The 22,009-nt window shown below is 35.7% G+C and overlaps 1 protein-coding gene across 31 annotated transcripts in view; it reads left to right on the top strand.

Moving 5' to 3' along the window:
* CLASP2 (cytoplasmic linker associated protein 2) overlaps positions 1–22,009 on the top strand; it is a 174,674-nt gene that overhangs the window by 98,486 nt on the left and 54,179 nt on the right. For 10 of the 31 annotated variants that reach the window (XM_061395777.1, XM_061395771.1, XM_061395775.1 and 7 more), the window contains 6 exons: positions 96–151; positions 1,310–1,483; positions 13,477–13,578; positions 13,733–13,759; positions 19,368–19,538; positions 19,983–20,090. In XM_061395777.1, the coding sequence (XP_061251761.1) occupies positions 96–151; positions 1,310–1,483; positions 13,477–13,578; positions 13,733–13,759; positions 19,368–19,538; positions 19,983–20,090 (638 nt within the window). Of the gene's footprint in view, positions 1–95; positions 152–1,309; positions 1,484–9,307; positions 9,332–11,375; positions 11,394–13,476; positions 13,579–13,732; positions 13,760–19,367; positions 19,539–19,982; positions 20,091–22,009 lie in introns of all 31 variants that reach the window. The other 21 variants (XM_061395779.1, XM_061395774.1, XM_061395778.1 and 18 more) reach the window with 5 other exon arrangements.

Here is a 22,009-nt window from a genome sequence, read left to right as displayed (position 1 = left end):
AGTACTTCTCAACTCTTCAGAAATCTCAGTGGTGTTTCATTAAGTGTTATCAGAGGAGTGATAAATTATTAAAAGTATTTCTTTTTACCTTGCAGTCGCCCCTTTTCTGCAAAATGGTCTACAGCAAACCCATCTGCTGTGGCTGGAAGAGGTAAATTGCCTTTTTAAGAGTCATAGCATATTTTACTTAATAAAGTAAAAGTGACTTTATAAATAAATGTTACTGTGTAAAAAGCTTTTCTCACTCAGTGTGTCATCAAGAATTTAAAAGTTTAAAACATTTTTAAAGTTTTCCTTAAAAGTTTTTGAAGCACATTAGAACTGTTTAAAAGCTAAATAGTTAAAAACAATAGCTTTTAAACTGTTTTAATGTGACCCACAAGGAGAAAATCATTTTACATTGTAAATACCACACATATACACTTTACAACCTGTGTTTGTATACCATATAGATGTACTACATACAATGTATTATATGTAATTATATACCTACAACATACATGTAACATGTAGTATATTATATGTCAATATATGTGTATAGTATAATCTGAAGTTCCAGGAAGTCTACTTACCTTTACTTGTGACACACTCTGTTTTCTATTTTGTTTCATTTCTTTAAAGTGCCATCCTGACCCACTCAGTTAATTTCACAGCTTTATTAATGGGTCATAACTCAGAGTTTATAAAACTCCTTATTAAAACTGAAAAACTAAACACCAGAAATTTATTTTTATTTTATTTTTTATGTTTTAATATTTATTCAGGTCCATTTTTGAACTGAGGTGACTTCTTTCAGCATCTCAGCCATTAAACACCAGAAATTTAATGACTTAATTTGCATTGCCTGAGAGTGGCAGAACCTGAATTATTTTCTGAATTATCTTATCCCCAGACTGGTTCTACTTGCATTATTTTTATGGTCAAATAAATCTATTTATCTTGTGTAGCACTTCAGTTTCATGAATCAGTTGTAAATATCATCTTTTCATTTACAAAACAATCCTATGAAGTTTTAACAAAGTATAGTTATTTTTTCCCATTTTTTTTGAAGGGGGAAATGAGGCAGAGAAATATTGAGAAAAAATTGTCCAAGATGATTTACTTGCAACAACATTGAAACTGGGGCATCCTGATTTTAAAGTACTTTTGTAGAATCTAGAAATAAAAGTACTTTTCTAGTATCCATTTGGCCATTATTTCCTTTTTGGATCATTATTCAGTATCTTGTGGTGATTTCAAGTGTATATAATTTTTACGCCATTTGCAATGATGAAAATAATACAGGTTACCTTTCCTTTGTTCTTCATAGTATCAGCAGGCAGCAGCAAAGCCAGCTCTCTTCCTGGAAGCCTGCAGCGTTCACGAAGTGACATTGATGTGAATGCTGCTGCTGGTGCCAAGGCACATCATGCTGCCGGACAAGCTGTGCGAAGTGGCCGGTTAGGTGCAGGGGCCCTGAATCCAGGTTCCTATGCATCACTAGGTAAGCTGGCTCACTACAGGAAACTGTACTGCATTTTCTCCCTGGTCTCAGGACACTAATGAACCGTCATCAATTTCAGTAACGTGGTGATAACTTTATCATCTCTATTTCATTCTTTCTAATTATGAGTAGTCCGTACATGTTATATGATTCTGTCCTTGGAATGTAGTTCTGAGATATCTAAAATGCCTTATTTCTCCTCTTCCTAATCATCTTGATCAAAGGAACAGCTCTTGATTCCTTGATTTGCCTGTAGAATTTTCTCAGTTCTGCGCTACTGCCTCATCCAGCTGCTGGTTACTGAGGAAGTTCGGTCTTGTACCCAGCTTCTCTGTTCCCCTTCTCCTACCTCTGTTCCCTTCCCAAGAAGGTAAAGGCTTTTGGGAATCTGGGAAAACTGCAAAGCTTAATCATAATCAAAACTTAAACTTACATCCCCAAAGCCATTCAGAGTTTGTTTTTTATATCCATCGTAAGAGTTTCCGGTTGGTTAGCCGTATTATTTGTCTTACTTTTGTGCTTCATTTTTCTTTCTCTTGAGTAGTAGTGATAGAACACTAGGCAGGTAGACCACTGGCAGTCCATAGGGAGTGCAGAGATTCTGGATGTGTATGTACTGCATGGGGAAAGTGGCATGGCTGCATCCAGTGAGGAAAGCAGAGATTATTCATTAAACGGTGTTTAGACACATGGCTTGCAATCTGGTACAAAAGTAAGTTAGAATCATGTTTTACACTGTATAACAATTTATTCCAGGTGACTAAAAAGTTGAACAAAAATATAAAGCAACTTGATGAGAACATAATAGTTGAATATTCATCTAATCTCAGGTTGGAGAAGACATTTCTAAGTATAAAAGCCAAAAATCCATGAGGGAAAAGTCTCTCAGATTGAAATCTAAGTGTAACAAGTGGCTGAAAACAGAAAGGGAAAAAGGTTTTGCCAGGTACTGCAAAAAAAGCTAAAATGTCTTCAAGTTTTATACATCTCGGGAATACAGGTGAGCTTATTTTTATAGAAAAAAAATTTTATATATGTCAAGAAAAGCATATATCAGAATTGCCACCAAAACAGCAGAACAGATATTGAACATCAGTTGTAATCAAACAGATGCAAATTGACCTATAAATAAAACAAGAAAGTTAAAGTTAGTGACTGCTGGTCATAAAGAATGCAGTTAAAAGTACAGATGTGAAATAATCATGGAGCACTTTTATCTGAGTGGCATTTTCATGATACCCATGAAGCTTTTTTAAATGTTCGATGTTTTGAGCCTATAGTCCAATGTTTTTAGATAACTATGCCAAGAAATAGAAAGAACGTTTATTATGTTTTTAATAATGTATTAGATTCAAGTTTGATATGTTACAAGGGGAAATGTTTAAGTTATGGTATACCCTTATATATGCCATGCAGCCACTGACAAGTCATATTTTTGATAAAGATCAAGTGATACAGCCTACTAAAAAATGTATGATAATTTCATCATTTTGCATAAAATTATACATATGAAGGACTGGCAAATATGGTTTTTTGTAAGATTCATCTATATCATTGCATGTAGCTAAAGTTCCTTTATATTTCTATATATAATGTTCTGCTGCTGCTAAGTCACTTCAGTCGTGTCCAACTCTGTGCGACCCCATAGATGGCAGCCCACCAGGCTCCCCCAGCCCTGGGATTCTCCAGGCAGGAACACTGGAGTGGGTTGCCATTTCCTTCTCCAATGCATGAAAGTGAAAAGTAAAAGTGAAGTCGCTCAGTCGTGTCCGACTCTTAGCAACCCCATGGATTGCAGCCTAACAGGCTCCTCCGTCCATGGGATTTTCCAAGCAAGAGTACTGGAGTGGGGTGCCATTGCCTTCTCCAATTATGAATAATACTTATGAACATTTTTATTTATAGGACTGTACAAAAATGTTGACAAAGATGTCAACAGTGGGTTGATCACTGCTTTTAATTTTCATAAAACTTTTCTGTATTTGAAACATTACCTTGCTAGAAACGCATTATTATTTCAGTATATGAAAACCAATCAATATAATATACCTTGTAGTAGAACAAAGGATAAAAATCACATGATCACTAGATGCAGAAAAGGCATTTGACAAATTCTGTCACCCTTTCATGATAAAAATACTCAACAAACTGCAATAGAAGGAAACTTTCTGAGCCTGATAAAGATATCTGTGAAAAATCCACAGCTATCATATATGACATGATGAAAGACTGGATGCTTCTCTGAAAATCAACAAGATAAGGATGTCCACTCTTGCCCTTCCTAAGAGCATTGCCATGGAAATTCTAGCCAGGTCAGTTAGGCTAGAAAAAGAAATAAAAAATATCGAGATTGGAAAAGAAGTAAAACTTGATCTTACATATAGAAAACATGATCGTATATATAGAAAATCCTAAGAAATTCACAAAAAACTATTTGAGCTTTTTAATGAGTTTAGCAAAAGTTATAGAAGGTAAGATCAATATGCAAAAATCAGTTGGATTTCTAAATGCTAGCAGTGAACAATCTGAAAATAAAGTAAGAAAGCATTTCCAATGACAATAACTGCAAAAAGAAAAAATACTTAGGAATCTATATAACAGAAGGAGTGTAAGACTTCTCTAGGAATAAACTACTCCTGTGTTTCTCCTTTACTCTCACACTCACACTGCTGACACCAATGTGTGGGATTTCACACCAGCAATTATCAGACAACAGCTGGGTATCCTTCAGTGCAATTCAGTTGGAACATAATATATATTAACTAACACAGGCCTCACAGGTTAAAGGCTCCCACCCCGACTCATCCACACTTCAGACATCAACTGCAAGTCCAGGTTGTTACCTGTGCTTCTGACCAACTGGCTCTAAGTCAGAGGTGCCCTTGCCCCCCTCCTTTACAAAGGGAATTAAAGGATATGAATGAGCAGTCAGATGAAGAGATACAGGGGACGAGGTCTGGAAAAGTCTGAAGCCCATAGCTGCTTTCCCTGTGGAGTTGCAGTATGCCGCTCTCCCAGCATATGGGTGTGTTAAACCAACGAGGACCTCTGAATCTTGTGCTTTTGGCACTTTTATGGAGGCTTCATCACAAAGTCCTAGTTGATCATTTACTTGGTCTCCAACTCCACGCCCCTTCCCAGAAGATGGAGGATGGGGCTGAAAATTCCAAGCTTCAAACCATGGTTTCATCTTTCTGGGACCGTCCCACATCCTGAAGCTGTCCAGGAGCCCACCAGGAAATGCCGCAGTAGAACAAAAGACACTCTTATCACCCAAGAAATTCCAAGGAATTTAGGAGCTCTGTCAGATACTAGGTCACCAGCAAATAATAGAACAAAAGGTACTCCATCCTACCATGTAAGAAATTACAAGGGATTTAGGAGCTCTGCCCGGAATTAAGGCCATATGTATGTTTTCTTTCACATTTGTACACTGAAAACTACAACACACTGTTAAGCGGATTTAAAGATCTAAATAAATGGAAAGGCATTCATTGTTAAGATAGGAAATTGACTTACGGATTCAATGTAATCCCTCTCAAAAGTCCAGCTACCTTTTTACAGAAATTGACAAACTGCTCCTAAAATTCATATGAAAATGCAGAGGATCCAGAATAGATGAAATGATCTTGGGAAAAAAAGAGCAAACTTGGTATACTCACACTTTCTGATTTCAGAACTTACTTCAAAGCTACAATAATCCAGTCCATGTGGTACTGGCATAAAGATAGACATGTACACCAATGCAAAGAATTGAGAGTCCAGAAATAAACCCATATATCTGTGATCAGTTGATTTTCAACAAGGGTGCCAAGACCATGCCATAGAGAAGAATTCTTTTCAACAAATGATGCTGGAACAACTGGATAGCCACATGCCAAGAAATGAATTTGGACGCCTATCTCATACTATATCCAAAATATTAACTCAAAATAGATTAAAGACCCAAATGTAAGAGCTACAGCTATAAAGCTCTTAGAAGGAAACACATGTATAAATCTTCATTACCTTGAATGATGCGATGTTTTCTTAGATGCTTTACCAAACACACACAACCGAAGAGAAGCTGGATAAAGCTTGGACTTCTTCAAAATTAAAAATTTTGTTTCAAAGGGCGCCATCAAGAAAGTGAAGAGACAACACACAAAATAGAGAAAAATGTGCAAATCACGTATCTGATTAAGGACTTAGATCTCAAATATATAAAGAATTTTCATAACTCAGTGACAAAAAGACAATTCTGTTTAAAAAATAGGCAAAGGATTTGAATACGCATTTCTCTAAAGACAATATAAAAATTACCAATGAAAGCACATAAAAAGATGCTCAACATCTTTAGACATTAGGGAAATGAAATTCAAAAGCACCTCTTCATGCTCACTAGGATGGCTGGTGAAGATATGGAGAAATTGAAACATCACAAGTATGAGCATCACAAGTATCTGCTCATGGAATGTAAGCAGAGCCACCCTGGGAACAGTTTGGCAGTTTCTCAAAAAGTGAAACAGAGAGTTCCACTCCCGGCTGTTTACCCAAGACATATGAAACATATGTTCTAATTAAAATATATACATGAATAAATGTTCAAGCAACATTATTCATAACAGCTATAAAGTGGAAACAACTCAAATGTTCATCAGCTGGTAAATGGTTAAGCAGATATGTACATACAATGAAACGGAATATCACTCAGCCATAAAAAGGATCATATTACGTAAAAATGAAATACTAGTGCATCCTCTAAGATGGATGGAACTTGAAAGCATTACCAAGTTAGGTACAAACTGGCACATATTTATGATTCCATTTACATGAAATGCATAGAATAGGTGAATCCACACAAACATATAAATTAGTTGTTGCTAAGTGATCAGAGTTGGGAAAAATAGAGGGTGACATCAGTGGGTTTAAGATTTCTTTTTAGAAGTGATGAAGGTGTTCTGGAATTGGATATTTATGAGGGTTGTGCAGTCTTGTGAATATATTAAAAGCACTGAATTGTGTACTATGAAAGTGAATTTTATGGTACATGAATTATACATTAATTTTTTAAGTGGGAAAAATGGAAAACATAATAAAATTTATTCATTATGAGTCTTAACAAAACATTTAATAGTGTTTATTTTTTAGTACTAGGGAAAAAATATTGAATTTGAAATGTTTTAATGTGAATTTGAAAGTCATTTGCTACAATGTTTTTTTCATAAGAAAGTCGTAACAGTGCCATGAGATTCCTTAATTTGTTTCTTTGGTTCCTTAAGGTTTGAAGGGCATGTTTGCTTTCTTACAAAAGGGAAAGGTGCCTCTGTCCTCTTTTTTTCCTGACCCAGGCTCACATTCAGGGACAATGAGATCCTTGCCTGTAGCTCTTTCCGGGCTTAGAAAATAGATTTTCTCATTCTTTCTATTTCTGTGTCTTTTTCTCTTTTCCTTACTGTCTTCCTTCCTTCCTTCCCTCCCTCCTTTCCTCTCTTCTTCCTTCCTAGACGCCCTCCTCCACTCTTTCTGACCTTTCTTATACAGATGTGACTTGTGTTTTCTTTGTTTTCTTCACTTTGATTCTTGTTTATAATGGCTGAACATTTATGGATCCAGATATAATATGCTTCTGTATTGAAACAGTCTCTCAGTCTATCAGTAGGTTGCTAAAGGATAAGCAGCTAAAAGCTTGTTGAGTTTTATGCATTTTGAGTTTGACATCGCCGAGATGTCAACCTGGAATTGTTTTGGAGGCACAAGTAGTATATGAGAAAGAATTACATACAGTGGCAGAAAACTCAGGAGAGAGATCTGTGCTTGAGATTAGATTCAGAAATGATTAGAGATTGTTCTTGTCATAATCTTTCAATATTAAACTCAATACATTACTGAAGCAGTTGCCACTGGGTTTTTCCGCCACTAAAGTACTGAATCCTTTGACATTGGGGTATGATGAGTGTTTTGAGGTCCACCCTTTAAAACTTTATCCTGAGGAAGGAGTTTATCCTGAGGAGACAGGAATTTCTGTTAAGGAAACCTTGATATATCTATGCCAAATGGCTAGGTTTGTGAGATTGCCTAAATGAAAAAGAAAGTAAATGGTTTCAGTGGTGTCATGTGACAGAAGTCAGACTTCTTTGATTGAGGAAGAAGTTGGAAGGAGAATCTGCATAAATTACTCCAATGCTTAAGGGTTGAGAAGAGATGAAAAAACATTGTAGCAGTTATCCATAGTTAAAGGTTAATGAACTTTTTGTTTTTTTCAAAATTAAGGGAGTCACATATGTTTGTATACTAAGTTGGTAGGATCAGTAGAGAAGAAAAAGTTAAAATGCAAGAATGAGAGGAAATCGCTTATAGCCAGAATTCTTACAAGAGGCATAAGGAATAGGATGTAAGCGCTAGGGAGTTAGCCTTGGATGTTGAAGGGTCATCAGCGTCACTGAGGTCGGGGGAAGAAAAGGAAAAAGCAGGTAGTTCACGTGTCTTTGGGGCAGCTGGGCGTTGAGAACCACGTCATCAGGAGTTTACTGTGTCTGTGTTTTCACGTTTGAGGAAGCAGAGTCAGGACACTGCTAATAAAAAGCAGGATGTAGGATGTCTGAGAGGTGACTGGAAGTATGCTACAGCTTGTTGAGGGGCCACAAGAGATGGGTACTCTTCTGGCCTTCCTGCAACCTCCCACACATTTAAGAGACTTGCTGGAAGAACTCACACGACTTGGCTGTGCTCATGGCTGAGGTTTATTAGAGCAAAAGGACGCACAGCAGGATCAGCAAGGGAGAACATCCCGTTGGGTGTTCTGGAGGCGTTGAGGCACAGGCTTTCAGAGTTATCACTCCCAGAGGTAGAACGATGGGCTGTGTGAAACATGCTCCTTCCTCTGTCAGTGACTGTAGAACATGTGTGTAGTGTTTCTGCCCGGAGAGACTCACTGAAGACTCAGCCCAGGGTGAGGGTAAAGGGGGAGTGGTGAGGTAGGCACTGCCATACACCCAGCCATAACTACCAGCATCATTCTCCCAAAGAGAGAGTAGGTGTTCCCCATAAATCACATTACCTGCAAAAACAGTTCAGGCAAGTTCTTTAACAGGAGTTCAGTACCTTGTCCCCAACACTGAAACAGTCAGGATCCAGAAGTAACTTCCCAGCGGCCAGCTAAGGGCCAGCCCTGTAACTAGGCTCTTCTTAAGAGTATCAGGCCTGGTATGTTAATAATTTTCTGCACAGTCACTCAAGGCCAAGCCTGATGATTTCCCTAGTTTCTAGCAGTGCCTTTATGCATGACTTTGTAGTTTTATAATTGTCTCTGTTGGGGCACCTCAGTGTAGCGGGATAGAAAATTAGAGTTGTTTGATTTATCCATACTTCAGGGCTTACAGGACCGAAAGTGCTAGGAAAGGATGGGGTGAGGAAGCAGCAAGGCAGTAGAAGGAAGATAATGACAAAAGAGCTAAATTTAGAGTGGAATATGGGGGTGTGCTCTAGCCTATAGAGGAAGAAAGAAAGCAAGGCGAGGTGACTTAGATTATGAGAAGCTCAGCAGACCCAAGCAGGAGGTTTGTCTGATGGTGGAGGCGTCCAAGGTTGGAACATGGGCTTCTCTAACTTCTCTAGGCAAATAAAAACTAGACTGATTATCAATTCAGTTTTTTTTTTTTTTCTGGTATCTTTGTCTAACAAAGGAAACTCATCTTATTTAATCTAGTATGTTTTAATTGAAAAAAAGCTTCATGTCTGTGCTATGAATTCTGTCTTCTTAAAAATAATGTTTTCCAGGGGTTATAAAATCTTTTTCTAATATACCAAGTTTTCCTCTGTTCTTTGCTTGCTCTTTCATCAAAGAGGATACTTCTGACAAGATGGATGGTAAGAACTTCCTTTTCTAATTCTACTAAAAAATTTTATGGTTCTTGGATTCTATGTAATATCTTTGTTCTCTTAATTTCTGAAAATAGACTGCTTATTTAGCAGCAGTCTTAATGTGAAAATGGTTCCATAATTCTCTGATTGAATTTGGGGCTAGACATATCCATTTTGGGTTTCTCAGTTTATTCAAATACTAGATTACTGTTTGTTTAAGTTAAATCAGTTTTCTTAACTTTTTTTAACCTGAGCCCTTACAATATTCTCGATTTCTCAAGTCTTTCTCAGAAATACCAGATTCAGGAGAAAGGAACCTCATAAGTCATATAATTCAATTCTTTAGCTTACTAACTCTGCTATAGAGAGAGACAGACAGATCACATATTTTACAGATTCATATGTCTCCTCTGGTGGCTCAGTGGTAAAGAATCTGTTGCCAATGCAGGAGACACATGAGACTCAGGTTCAATCCCTGGGTCAGGAAGATCCACTGGAGAAGGAAATGACAACCCATTCCAGTATTATTGCCTGGGAAATTCCATGGGACAGAAAAAAATCAGATACAACGTAGCGATTAAAAAACAATAACAGTGGTCATTTATGAAAATAAAATGCCAGGTACAGATGCTGCCTTTTTAAGAGTGTGTTTCAAATGAACATTTAATCAAAATTGAACTTATTTTGAGCTGTACCTTTTAAATTTCATTATTTAGTTTATCTTTAGTTGCTTGATCCAATATGATCATTTTTATCTGTATGATATTTTTGTCTAGTACTAGACTCTATTATCCTTACTTCTCCTTCACATCATCAGATACTATAGTGTTATCTAGGAACTTGAGCTTTTTTGTAAGAACTTGTAAGAAGATCATGAATCTGTAAGTCACAGTATGAAATCTAGGAAAAATGGAAAACTGTGTGTTTTTCTATCAGTTATTACATAAACTCTGAAACTGGTTTATCTTCCACTCTGATGATTTATTTAATCTTGGCTTGGGTACATGCGTGTTATTTATAATTGGTCTCTGTGCATCTCTTTATGTTTAATGTATTTCATAAATTTAAGGAATTATTAAATGAATGAAAACCCACCAAAAGGTAGTTTCTATATTTCAGACCATGTGGTATCACTTCTGTCACTGAGAGTCTGGATCCTTAAAAAACAAATTATTCTCATTTTCCAGATCAAAATTTTTCTTGTTTGGGTCAGAAACATCAGCCTATTTGAGAAATCATGTGTGTTATATAATGTGATACTCTAACTGATGTTTAGTCCTGCTTTTTTTTTTTTTTAATCTATATACACACACAGAGAGAAATATCTGCTATTGCTCTATAATAGTAACAAGTTCTGATATTCATCCTTGATTTTTTTTTTGACCGTGCTGTGCAATTTGTGGCATCTCAGTTCCCCAACCAGACCTTCGCAGTAAAAATGTGGAGTCCTAACCAGTGGACTGCCAGGAAGTTCTCTTTACTTGATAATTTTTTTTGCTAGCTTTTACAGCATCTTAGGGAGTACAAAAAAGCTTGAATAAAGAGCTGACAGATTCATAGGTAACGCTTTGATGAAAACAGCACAGCCTGGGTCATGGATGTGATCCCATGTTTGTCAGTTCCTTTTCTAGTTCTTCCGTGGGCTCCCTTTTGAGAATGCTCAGAAAGTATTCTTATACTGGAAAGATACATTAAAACATTTGTTTGGAAGGGAGCAGTGACAGAGTTGTATCATTCTTGAGTAATTAGTTTTGTTACTTTTCTTCATTTAAAATTTTCAATATGAAATACAGTGGACAAACTGGTCTGTTACAAAATTTTGCTGTTTTCAGTTGTCTAGTTTTAACTGTTTTGTGCTGTGAGTCTTTAGGTTACCTCAAATTTTGTTTTATCTCAAAACCTTTTAAAAGCTAATATAAGGCTATCAAACTAGAAGATATTTTTTCTTTTGCCCTTTTGTTTTCGTCTTGGGTGGGAGGCACAAGCAAAGTCTTAATATCAGCATTGGCAGACTTTGTTGAAATGTTATTGTTTTATTTCTCTTATTTAGGAACAGCGTCTGAAGATGGTAAGAATTAAACATTTTGTTAGTAACACAAATACCTCTACATTAATATTTTCATTAGGAATTAAATATTAAAAACTAAAATAGGCTACTTTCTTTGCAGATCTGTAATTTGCCAGCTGTGCTAGCCTCTACATTTTGTGTTTGGTTGTGTTATTCATGTAGGTTTTTTTTTTTTTAATCCTTCATCCTGGAGTTTTGCTGTGTATCTTGCATTATCTCATGCTGGAAAAAATATAATTGCTTCACGTGTTTAATAATACCTAGTATAAAGTTACATAGTTTCATTTTTCCTGTAGTGACATTAACGCTTTTCTTTTATGTTTTTGTTTTTTAATTTTTGCCAGTTCATTTATACTTTGTGAGTGCACTCACCGTTGCTTTATCATTGGAGTTTAAATATCATCCCATTTAAATGCATTTATTTTGTCAGCTTTTAAATGTATCTTTGATTTTGAATCAGTGCCTGGGGAATTGCATATAGTTTGAATTTGGAAGTACAAAAACCTTGCTAGATATAATACTTTATTTTACTGAACCAATTTACCTTTTTAAAAATATTTATTACTTTTCAATTTGGAGAAAGGAAAAACTTCAGTGTTTTTATTTATTCTACTTAAAGGCTATCTTATTAATTAAGCCTCTGATACGAAACACAGTTTTTTCCCAGATTTTATGAGTGGTATTTTCTTGTAATACAACCAGGTAGATTTGACATTTTGATGGTCTCATGTTTACTCTGACATATTTAAATATTTTCGTATTTTAAGTTTTAGAATACTTTATAAAAATGGTTTCTGGCACTGTGTCACTATAATTTAGATGGTAATATCAAAATACTTTATCCTAACTTCTTTATTACAATGGATAAATTTTGCATTTCAAAAATAATAATTTTCTTTCTATTTTACTTCTTGGTCAGGAGAACATCATGTCCTATTCTAAGCAGACTCTGTAAAAGGGTGAAAGTCCTGAATCATGAGCTTTCGGGGGGCCTTGAAGAAGTTGATAGAATGAGAGGATCTACCACCTGTACTTCTCATTTTGCTTCATTTAATTCCTTGTTCTTAGTTATTCTCTTCTCTTCCCTCACTCATTTCATAATTTGGAAGTTTTCCTTACCTCTAGATATGTTTTCTTAATTAATATTGCCGTTATTAAGCTAGCCCGTAGATCGTGATTGCCCTCCAAGTTGTGCCTTTTAAATGAAAAGGATTCTGAGCCCTTCTCCATGATCACATTGGTATGGGTTCCAATGTGATAGTGATTGAGGCTGTTGCTCGAGAACACCAAAGTACCTACTAGTAATATATTTTTGTTTTTTCTGATGACAGTTTACTTAAGCACTTTGATAAATAAGCATTCTCTTCTTTGGTTCAAGAGCTCTAGAAACATTTCTGCGCCTTGGTTTCTGGAGGGGGATGAAACAGTAATAGAGAAGGAAGGAATACTGATTGGAGTTAGAGAAGGAAATGTGTAGAGAAAAGTGCCAACTCCTCTGTGATTGGTGTTTCCTCAAATAATTTTATAAATGGAATTTGGTTGTTTGGGGAAGAGAATAGCAAATGTGTCCATGTATATTTGTAGTACTCTGATGTTTAGCACACCATATAAAAAGATATTTTAGCTAGTATTGTATCTTCATGCAAATCCCTTTGGAAGTACGTTTTCAGTCAGAAAGGCTGGGCCCTTGTTCCTAAGCTTAGGCTTGTATTTTAAACTATAGGCTGAATTTGAGAATAAATTAAATTTCATGGAAACTGAATAAGTGTATGCCTGCGGTAATTATCTTAATTATAACCCTACGGGACTAATAATATCAAACTGAGAATGGAGATCTTTTAGCTTGACTTTACTCTTAACCTTAAAGGAAAGTTAGTTTATGGTACAACACATAAAAAACAGTATATATTTTTAAAATTTCAAGGGAATGCTAATCTTTAAAGTGAAGTTTACAGTGTTACAGAATTTAACAATACTTGAGAAGCACACCCAATTAGAAAATTATAGTGAGATTTTTTTTTCCCCTCATTACTAAATATTATAGAAAAATGTCTGTAATTATATAAATCATTTTATTCTTTAGGCCGGGTGAGAGCAAAGCTTTCAGCACCACTTGCTAGTATGGGAAATGCCAAGACAGATTCCAGAGGAAGAAGTCGAACAAAGATGGTGTCTCAGTCACAGCGTATGTATTGCCTATTAGTTCTCTTGTGTTTCTACAATGTTAGGATAAGCGTGTTCTTTGTATGTTACTGTATTAGGAGATTGACCAGTGGAAAAAGACAAAACTAATTCCCAAAAAGACAAGCCACATACTGAGTTCTTGTTCTGTACTTTAGGTTCATCATCACCTGACAAAAATGAAGGTATTTTTTTTCAATGTTTTGGGTCAGTTGTGCATGTTTTCGAACTTTTGGAGTGGGTGTTGTCTTGTCTTTGGTGTGTTATTAGGGCTGCATCATTGATACCTGCCACTTAGAAAGAGAAACTTCATCTGTTACACAGACTTTTGCATGGAGATAACACAACTCTCTTAGCATTAAGGTTTTCACAGTCTACTCAGAAACTTGTAAATGTGGAAAATTGTGCTTTTTAGGGGCAAAATAATTGCTGTATGTTAGCATCAAATCTGGTTGCATCTAGCTAATTATTCAAGGACAGGTATGTAGTATCTTTGTACTTTCCCTAAAATCCATTAGAGTACAGTCAGCATTTTTGGCAGGTATATACTGACTCATAAAGAGGAAACAAATTGAAATGACCAGTTTTGTTAATATTCCTTGTTAAATTTAAGATTTATATTTTTGCAATTTCATTGGAAGCTGAGTTTCTCATAAGCGCAATTATTAAAAAGCACAATTTTGAATTCTAGGTAAAATGAATGATCCATTCCTCTGTGTTCCAGAATAGTAATATATACACTTATGGCATAATTAATTTAAAAGAGATCTCTTTTCTTCTTTATCAAGAAATTTTCCTTAGTACATGCCTCTTAGAACAGGAATTTTTTCTAGGGAGGTAATTCTGGGGTTCTTCTTTATATCAATACTTGGCCATTTTGGAAAGAAATAAACATAGCTATCTTGTACTGTTCTTTAGATAATATTTCAAGATATAGATGCCCAGTTCGTCTGTTTTTTAACTTGATTCTTGAATCTTAGGGAAAGGAGCTGGGCTTAGAGGGTGCCAGGAGATGATTAGACAAGTCCAGCCTAGCAGATTCTCCTCTTTCCCAAGTTAAAAAAATCCAGGCAGGGTAAAGTTTGGAGCACTCAACAAGAGTCCTAAAAAGAAGCAGAAATGCTCCAGTAAAATTGGTCTGCAAATTGAGGATTATTTACAAATAGGAAAACTAGAGTAATTGTTTAAAGTAACTTAATCTTTAGCATATAACACAGGAGTTTCGAGCCTTGCTACTCCAAATATGATGCCCAAACCAGCATCAGCATCACCTGGGAAATGCACACCTGAGAAATTCACCACAGGTGTAGTGAATTCAGTCTTCAACAAGATCATTAAGTGATTTCTGTTACAGTCAGGTCTGAGAAGTATTGATTTAGATCATGGTATCTGGAGCTGTACTTCCCAGAGTTGATCATGGCTATTCCAGGTTATTTAAAGTTGTTACACTTCTGTGTACGTCTAATATAACCAGTAGAATGAATAGGATAGTCTTACAGGATTGTGTGAGGGTGAAATTAGTATACTTGCCTGAGCACAAAGTACGTGCTCTATATTTTAGCTGATAAAAGTGATCTCCTTGTTTTTCTTAATGTAATGTCAACTGAATTTTATACTCCTGTTGTGCATTTTTCTATACCTTGTTAGTCTTACTGCCTTCAGGAAACAAAAATAATGGTGAAGGAAATTTAAAGCATAAGGAAAAGTAAAGATAGCAACCAGAAGCTGTATCTAGTATCTTAAGGATAAAACTCAATTTCATGTGAGATATTTTACTGAATTTTCTTCTAAAGTAATACTAAGACTGAACTCATGGCAGAGATTCAAAGTGCTTTGTATATGATTTTCTTAATATATTACTTAAGGACCTCCATTTTAAGTGTATTATAACTACTGATCATATCGAGAACATACAATAATTTTTTTATATTTGGTTTTTGACATTGAAACCCTATGCACAGTACTTCAAATCCTCTCCTAGAGTGTGAGAACATAATAATAGGCGTTAAGACCCAGTAAGATTTTAAGATCAGATAACTTTCCCACAGTAAAATCATTTAGGTTTTAAATCATACTGGTGAGGTTTTTATTTGCTTGCTTATATATTTATTTGAATGACTGTTTCCTTTCAAATTCTTTTGAAAAAAGATATTGCAGCTTTATATAATTTGATGCAAGTCTCTTTACACACATTTACACAGAAATATTACTGTGGTCTCCATCTTCACTTTGTTGTAAAGTAATTCACTGGGGTTTGCATGGCCTTTACATACTTTTATATCACCATTTAGGGGAAAAAAATCTTGAGTCAAAGCAAGTATGTTCTAATGGCTAACCAAAAATAAATTGAAAGCAGACCCAATGGAGAGACTTCCAGACTTAATTATTTACTTAAAGATTGTGTCTTTTCTTGTCGGTAGTGACTGACCAACGTACAAATGATTGTACAGCCTGTCAGAAATGTTGTCTCCCCACCCACCCTGCTACTGTTCAGTTTTTTCCCCCAGTGTCTTAAGAAAGATAAAATCTGTAGCGTTTTCATGTAATTTTTCTTCAGCTAGAAGATGCTGTAATTCTTCCTCACCTGTAGTTTTTAAATGTTTAAATTTTTATTATTTAAACATTTAATTATCTAGATTGTAGGCCTATCAGAAGAAAAGCTGAAAAACCTGCACTTACACCTTCATTTCATCTGCTTTGTACATTGATGTCTGATCTCAGTGACCAGCTGTGAAAGCTACTCAGTGTTCTGCTTTTGTTAAAGTTTGCTTTTTTTGCTTTAGGATTTTTAATTTTCAAAACTGACTAAAGCTTTCTTATTTCCATCTGCCATGCATTTTAAATCTGCTCCTTCCCTCTTCATGGATTATAACCCTTACCCTAATTCTGCCTTTACACTTGTTCAGGATCACAATCTGCTAATACCATTGGTGGTAAGAATCTATAGACTTTATATGTGCATCAGTTGTTTGATCATCTATTTTCATTATCAAGAATGGGTTCTATTCAGCAGAAATTCTTAACATTTAATATTCTATCATTTTGTAGCCATTATTGGGATAAAATTTCCCAATTTTGATTTTCCTGTGACTTGTCCTTATTTGTTACCAAAACCCTGGTTTTTTAAAATTATCCATGTTGATCCCACAAAGTGTAAACATCCCAAAGCAGGGGAGCTTTAGTAGTGCCTTGAAAATAGCTTGTAAAAAGTATAAAACAGTGATTTGAAAACTTTAGGCAACACAAGAGAAATTAGTTATCCAATTTCAAATTTTGCAAATTATTTTCTAGTAGCATGATATTGCTAGGTGCATCATACACTTTTTTTTATCAACTGTGGTTTTCCTCAAAGAAATAATTAACCTGCTAGTTCTTTTGCTGGGGAAAGAGCCATGATATTTTCTTCTTCTAAGTATGAATGACTGCAAAATGGGTTGTAGGCACTGGATTATCATGCTGTTCATGGCAGGTAGTGGAGAAGAGCATGAAATGATTAATACTGCCAGTTACATTTCCTAGCACAGGGCATGAATGAATTCAAATATATAGAGAGGGAGCTTACATAGTTTTGATAAATTCAGCCAATCTAGAATAGATGGAGTGGTTACTCTTGCTTCTATACTGCATGTTTCTTCTCTGCTGAATAGATCCACATCTCAAGGAGTTCTCCAGTTTCCTACCAACACCTTCACCTCCTAAACTTACATTGGTTTTAACAGAATAACATGTTGTATGTGGTCAGTTCATTATACTTTTTATATTGTCACATTCCCATAAAATATTCCATCAGCTTACCTTGCATTGTGAGTTTGTGGCATGTTGGGTGTTCGGGTGTTTTTGGTGTGTATGTTTAGTTTAGACGCTGCATGGAGAAAATAGGTGCCTTGTGAGTATCCCTAAGGTTATGACTGAAAGAAACCTCATCTAAACATTCTTCTCCTGAAATGTCGTGGAACAATTGAGATGAACCATCATTTTAAAGTACACTTGTATAATTTCCCTGCAATAATTTAGAATTCTTTCTACACAAATAATAAATTGTCAGTTTCATCATAAACATTGCTTTGTTTTATAGTATTGCTATAAACAGCAGAAGATGAGTTTCATATTGTATACTGGTAAAGTTTAGGAATTAAGCATGAGTTTAAATTGTATTCAGGAACACCGTGCCAAGAAAACAGTAACAAGGGTCACAGATCAGCAGCCTACGGATCATATCCAGTCTGCCTCTATTCATGTGCTATTTGGTCTATACAACATGACAAAAATCAGAAAATGTCAGAGCTTTCATTAAAAACAAATCCAAAAATGTGGCCAGTGTTACCTCAAAACGGGGCTGGTTTGAACTAAAAAGTCACCACTCCCTCCCTTGAACTCAGCACTCCTTCTGCAGTGACATTCCCTGCTTCTCCCCAATGACTTTGAGTCTTTAATCTTTGCTCTGTGGAAGTGAGGCGTGACTGGGTAAGATGATAGAAGGTGAGCAGTGACTGTGGAGAAGTGTCCAACAAAGAGAAAACGTTGCTTTCATGGAGTTTTATTTAAGTTCAGGTTTAACTTTTATAATGCTACTATCCAGAATCTAGAGTTAAATTATACCTTGGACTTACCTAGTTTATTTTCCTTGTCAATGCAAACACAAAATGCTCTGGTTGACAAGGAGCTTACCCCTTTAAAAACTATACAATTCTAGTTTGAACGCATGTTTCTTTTTTTAAAAGTCTTGCCCCCGTCTTTGAGATTTTGTCCAGCTCCCTCTCTCTACCTGACCACATCTTCTCTCTTCCAAGACTGGAAATTACTAGTTTTGAAAGAATCTATTTTCTTTGATATTTATTTGCCCATTAATCTTTGTTCTACCAAAACATCTACATGCCAGACTTTGGCCACCCAAGACCCCTTTTTTATTTGAAGGCAGATAGCAAAACCTGTTTCTTTTTTAGCTGGCCCAACTTTGTAAACATTTAAAATTTAATCTTGGGACTTTGCTGGCTTTCCAATGGCTAAGACTCCACACTTCCACTGTGAGGGGCACGGGTTTGATCCCTGGTTGGAGAATGAAGATCCTATATGCCACTCAGTGTTGCCAAAATAAATAAATGAACAAATAAACAAAATTTAATCTTGTAAAAATTTTAAAATGTATGTAAGTAGCAAGATAGACAACTTTGTTATGCCCATTTCAAGACATCTCAACAGGCAAACTGTTTTAACAGTTTGAAAAACAAATTTTTCAAACCGTTATATTATAACTGTTATATATTATAACAGTTATGTTAAATTATAATAAAATAAATTTTATTATATTCTTAACAAGAATGTTATCAATAATAGAATTATTGTTTCCTTATAAATGTATAGCTTTAATAGATACCTTTTTAACATAGAGTTAAATGAAACTATATTTACATGAAGTGTATTGTTAGATAAGTTATTTCTTTGGAAACCTTTTCTACTATTTATGTTCCAAAAATCATAATAGTGTTTTCCTTATTAAACATAACATCTTATATTCCCCAAAACTGAAAATATATTTACTTGATTTACCATTCAACCCTAGTATGTGTGTATACATATATATATGTGTGTGTGTGTATATATATATATATATAGTATATCTTTTTATTCCAGGTTTTCAGTATATATATAAAGCTTCCTCAATCTATTTCCTTGGAACTTAGAACTTGCCATTGAATCACAGGTTTCTCAGATGTACTTCTTGAATTTTTATCCTTTTGACAAAGATCTCTTGGAGTTCACAGGTTGACATTTATATCTGTGTTTGGTGTTCAGCTGGCAGCCGGTCTGGGTCTCCAGGCAGAGTTCTGACCACAACAGCCCTCTCCACTGTGAGCTCTGGTGTTCAGAGAGTCCTGGTTAATTCAGCCTCCACACAGAAGAGAAGCAAGATACCCCGAAGCCAGGGCTGTAGCAGAGAGGCCAGTCCATCTCGGCTCTCAGTGGGTAAGATCCTTGTGTGAAACTTGGGACCTTGTGTTTCTTTTGTACTTTAGGACTTGGTAGCATTGAAGACCTCATTTAGGTACTTCTAAGTTTGAGGAAAACAACTTCAAATTCAAGAAGAATTGAAATATAGGTTTAAAAATGAAATTAGATGTCTTACATTGGAAGTGGTATTTCTATTTTAAATCTGTTTTTTTCTTTGCAGCTATTTAATTTTAGTAAAATACACTTTGCTCTTCTAATCACATATAAACTAGAAGAGTGTAATCAAAAATTTTTAATGGTATTCCTGGTAATGCTTCATCAAGAATCATTTCTTCTCATCCTTAGCAGAACTTGTTATTTATTAGCTTTATAAGAAAAAAAAGAATGAAACCAAAATATCAAAAATACAAACCCTTCTCCTGTTTACTCCACTTCTGTGCTGCCATTGCTTCATGCCAGCCCGAAGCAGTCGGATTCCTCGGCCAAGCGTGAGTCAAGGGTGCAGCCGGGAAGCCAGCCGGGAGAGCAGCAGGGATACGAGTCCTGTGCGCTCTTTCCAGCCCCTTGGTGAGTTGTCTGGGCTTCCCTGTTGTGTTCGCACCATCTGATAACCTCAGAAGACCCTGGATTTAGCTTTATTAACTGTATCTTTGCCTCTCTTTTCTGTCTTTTTAAGGACAGTCAGAGGGAAGTTACATGTTTGGGAAGTTCCTTTAACATTTACTTGTCTTAAATAAGCAAATTAGACATTAGATAAACAAATTGCCTTCATAGTCAAGTAAATATCACACAGATTCAGATTACATAACATTGAATTCAAGATTTTTTCTTAATAATATAAAATATAAAGATAATATTTAAGTAATTACTCTTAAGTGAAATGTGGACTATTTAGTTTGATAAGAATAAAGATGTTTATGCTTTTCAGTAGAATTATTCACTCTTCACCTTAGATATTTAAGATTGCTGGAAAGAAGGCTGTAAAATAATATTTGAACTACTTATGAAAATGGAAGGGATTAATATTTTTATATATTTTAGAGTTTAATAGCATTTCCCATGCATTAGCTTTTATCATGTCATTGCTGTGCAGCCTGTCTGTTCCTTATTATAGAGATTGTACCGTAACCTTGACTGTAATACTACATTTACCTCAATTATAAAATGTTAAATGGTCTTTTAAAACTTTTAGTATTTTAGAGTAGTTGGAGAGGCAGAATTTTTTTATGTTGAAAGTCTTTAGAATTTCTGTGTGGTCCTCAGGATTTTAAATAGTACTTTATTTTTATACACTTACCTAAAGTCATTTCATGTTTTTTTCTTTTAATTCCATAGAGTGTAGGTTATTGAAACACTTAAGAGAGTTGCACTTCAGATTTTGTGACACTTAAATAGAACATGGTTCCACTCGTTAGCTGTTGGAAGCATTACTTCCTTCAGTAGACCCTTTGGTATAGGATTTCTGAGAAATTAAGTTTCTTTTGGGCCATTTGGTTCAACTATATCACTACTGAACTATCCTCTACCGACTCTTTGAGCTAGGAACACAGACAGGGAAATCCTCAACCCTTGTTTGTGTTCCAGTTCCAGGTGCCAAAGAGTTTCCTTCTGTACTTTGCCAGAGATAGGTTTAGTTCATGTATGATGATACAGTAGGTTGTAGTGTGTCTGTGTATGTGTGTATACATGCAGACACACATACATGTATATATAGATTGGTTAATCCTCATGCATGTCTGTTTAAAAATGAAATAAATCCTATATTTGCATAACATAAGCACATCACCTTAAGAGTTGAAGTGGGCTGTAGTCATTTAAGAGTGTCTGTTCTAGGGTCGGATGGTCTGGTTGACATCCCAGCTCTGTAGCTGTTGTGTACCAGGGCTTCCTTATCTGTAAAATGAGGATAACAACAGCACGTAGTTCTTGGCATTAATCTGAAGGCACCTTAAAGCAGAGATTCCCTGGAAACGACCCTCCAAGCAGCGCTTGACACCGTGAGCATGTGGCCATCAGGACTGCCGTCTCTGCCAGCACCGCTCTTCTACCTCTTGCCCCTGAACAGTGCCCGCTCACCTGCAGTTAGTGGCGTTATATATTAGTAGTGTCAAGGATCTTTGATTTTTTTAATGGTATAATACCTTGTATAATGTAGAATTAGTAGAAAGCATGAGATAGCAAGAAAAAACAAAATATGTTTCTAGACCGTTTTAAAACTGTACACCAGAGATTAGAGGAAATCTATAACCAACTTCTAATTATAAACATGTTAATATGCCTATTTTTAAAGAGAAAGTGAAAGTGTTAGTCACTCAGTTGTGTCCCCCATGGACTGTAGTCCACCAGGCTCCTCTGTCCATGGGATTCTTCAGGCAAAAATACTGGAGTGGGTTGCCATTCCTTCTCCAGGGGAACTCCCCAACCCAGGGATTGATCCCAGGTCTCCCGCATTGCAGGCAGATACTTTACAGGCTGAGCCAGGGGGA

This window comes from Bos javanicus, chromosome 22 (assembly GCF_032452875.1).
Source record: "Bos javanicus breed banteng chromosome 22, ARS-OSU_banteng_1.0, whole genome shotgun sequence".
In the NCBI taxonomy this organism is placed as follows: Eukaryota; Metazoa; Chordata; class Mammalia; order Artiodactyla; family Bovidae; genus Bos; species Bos javanicus.
Note: the sequence above shows the minus strand (reverse complement) of the source record. Positions and strands in the feature narration are given on the sequence as shown.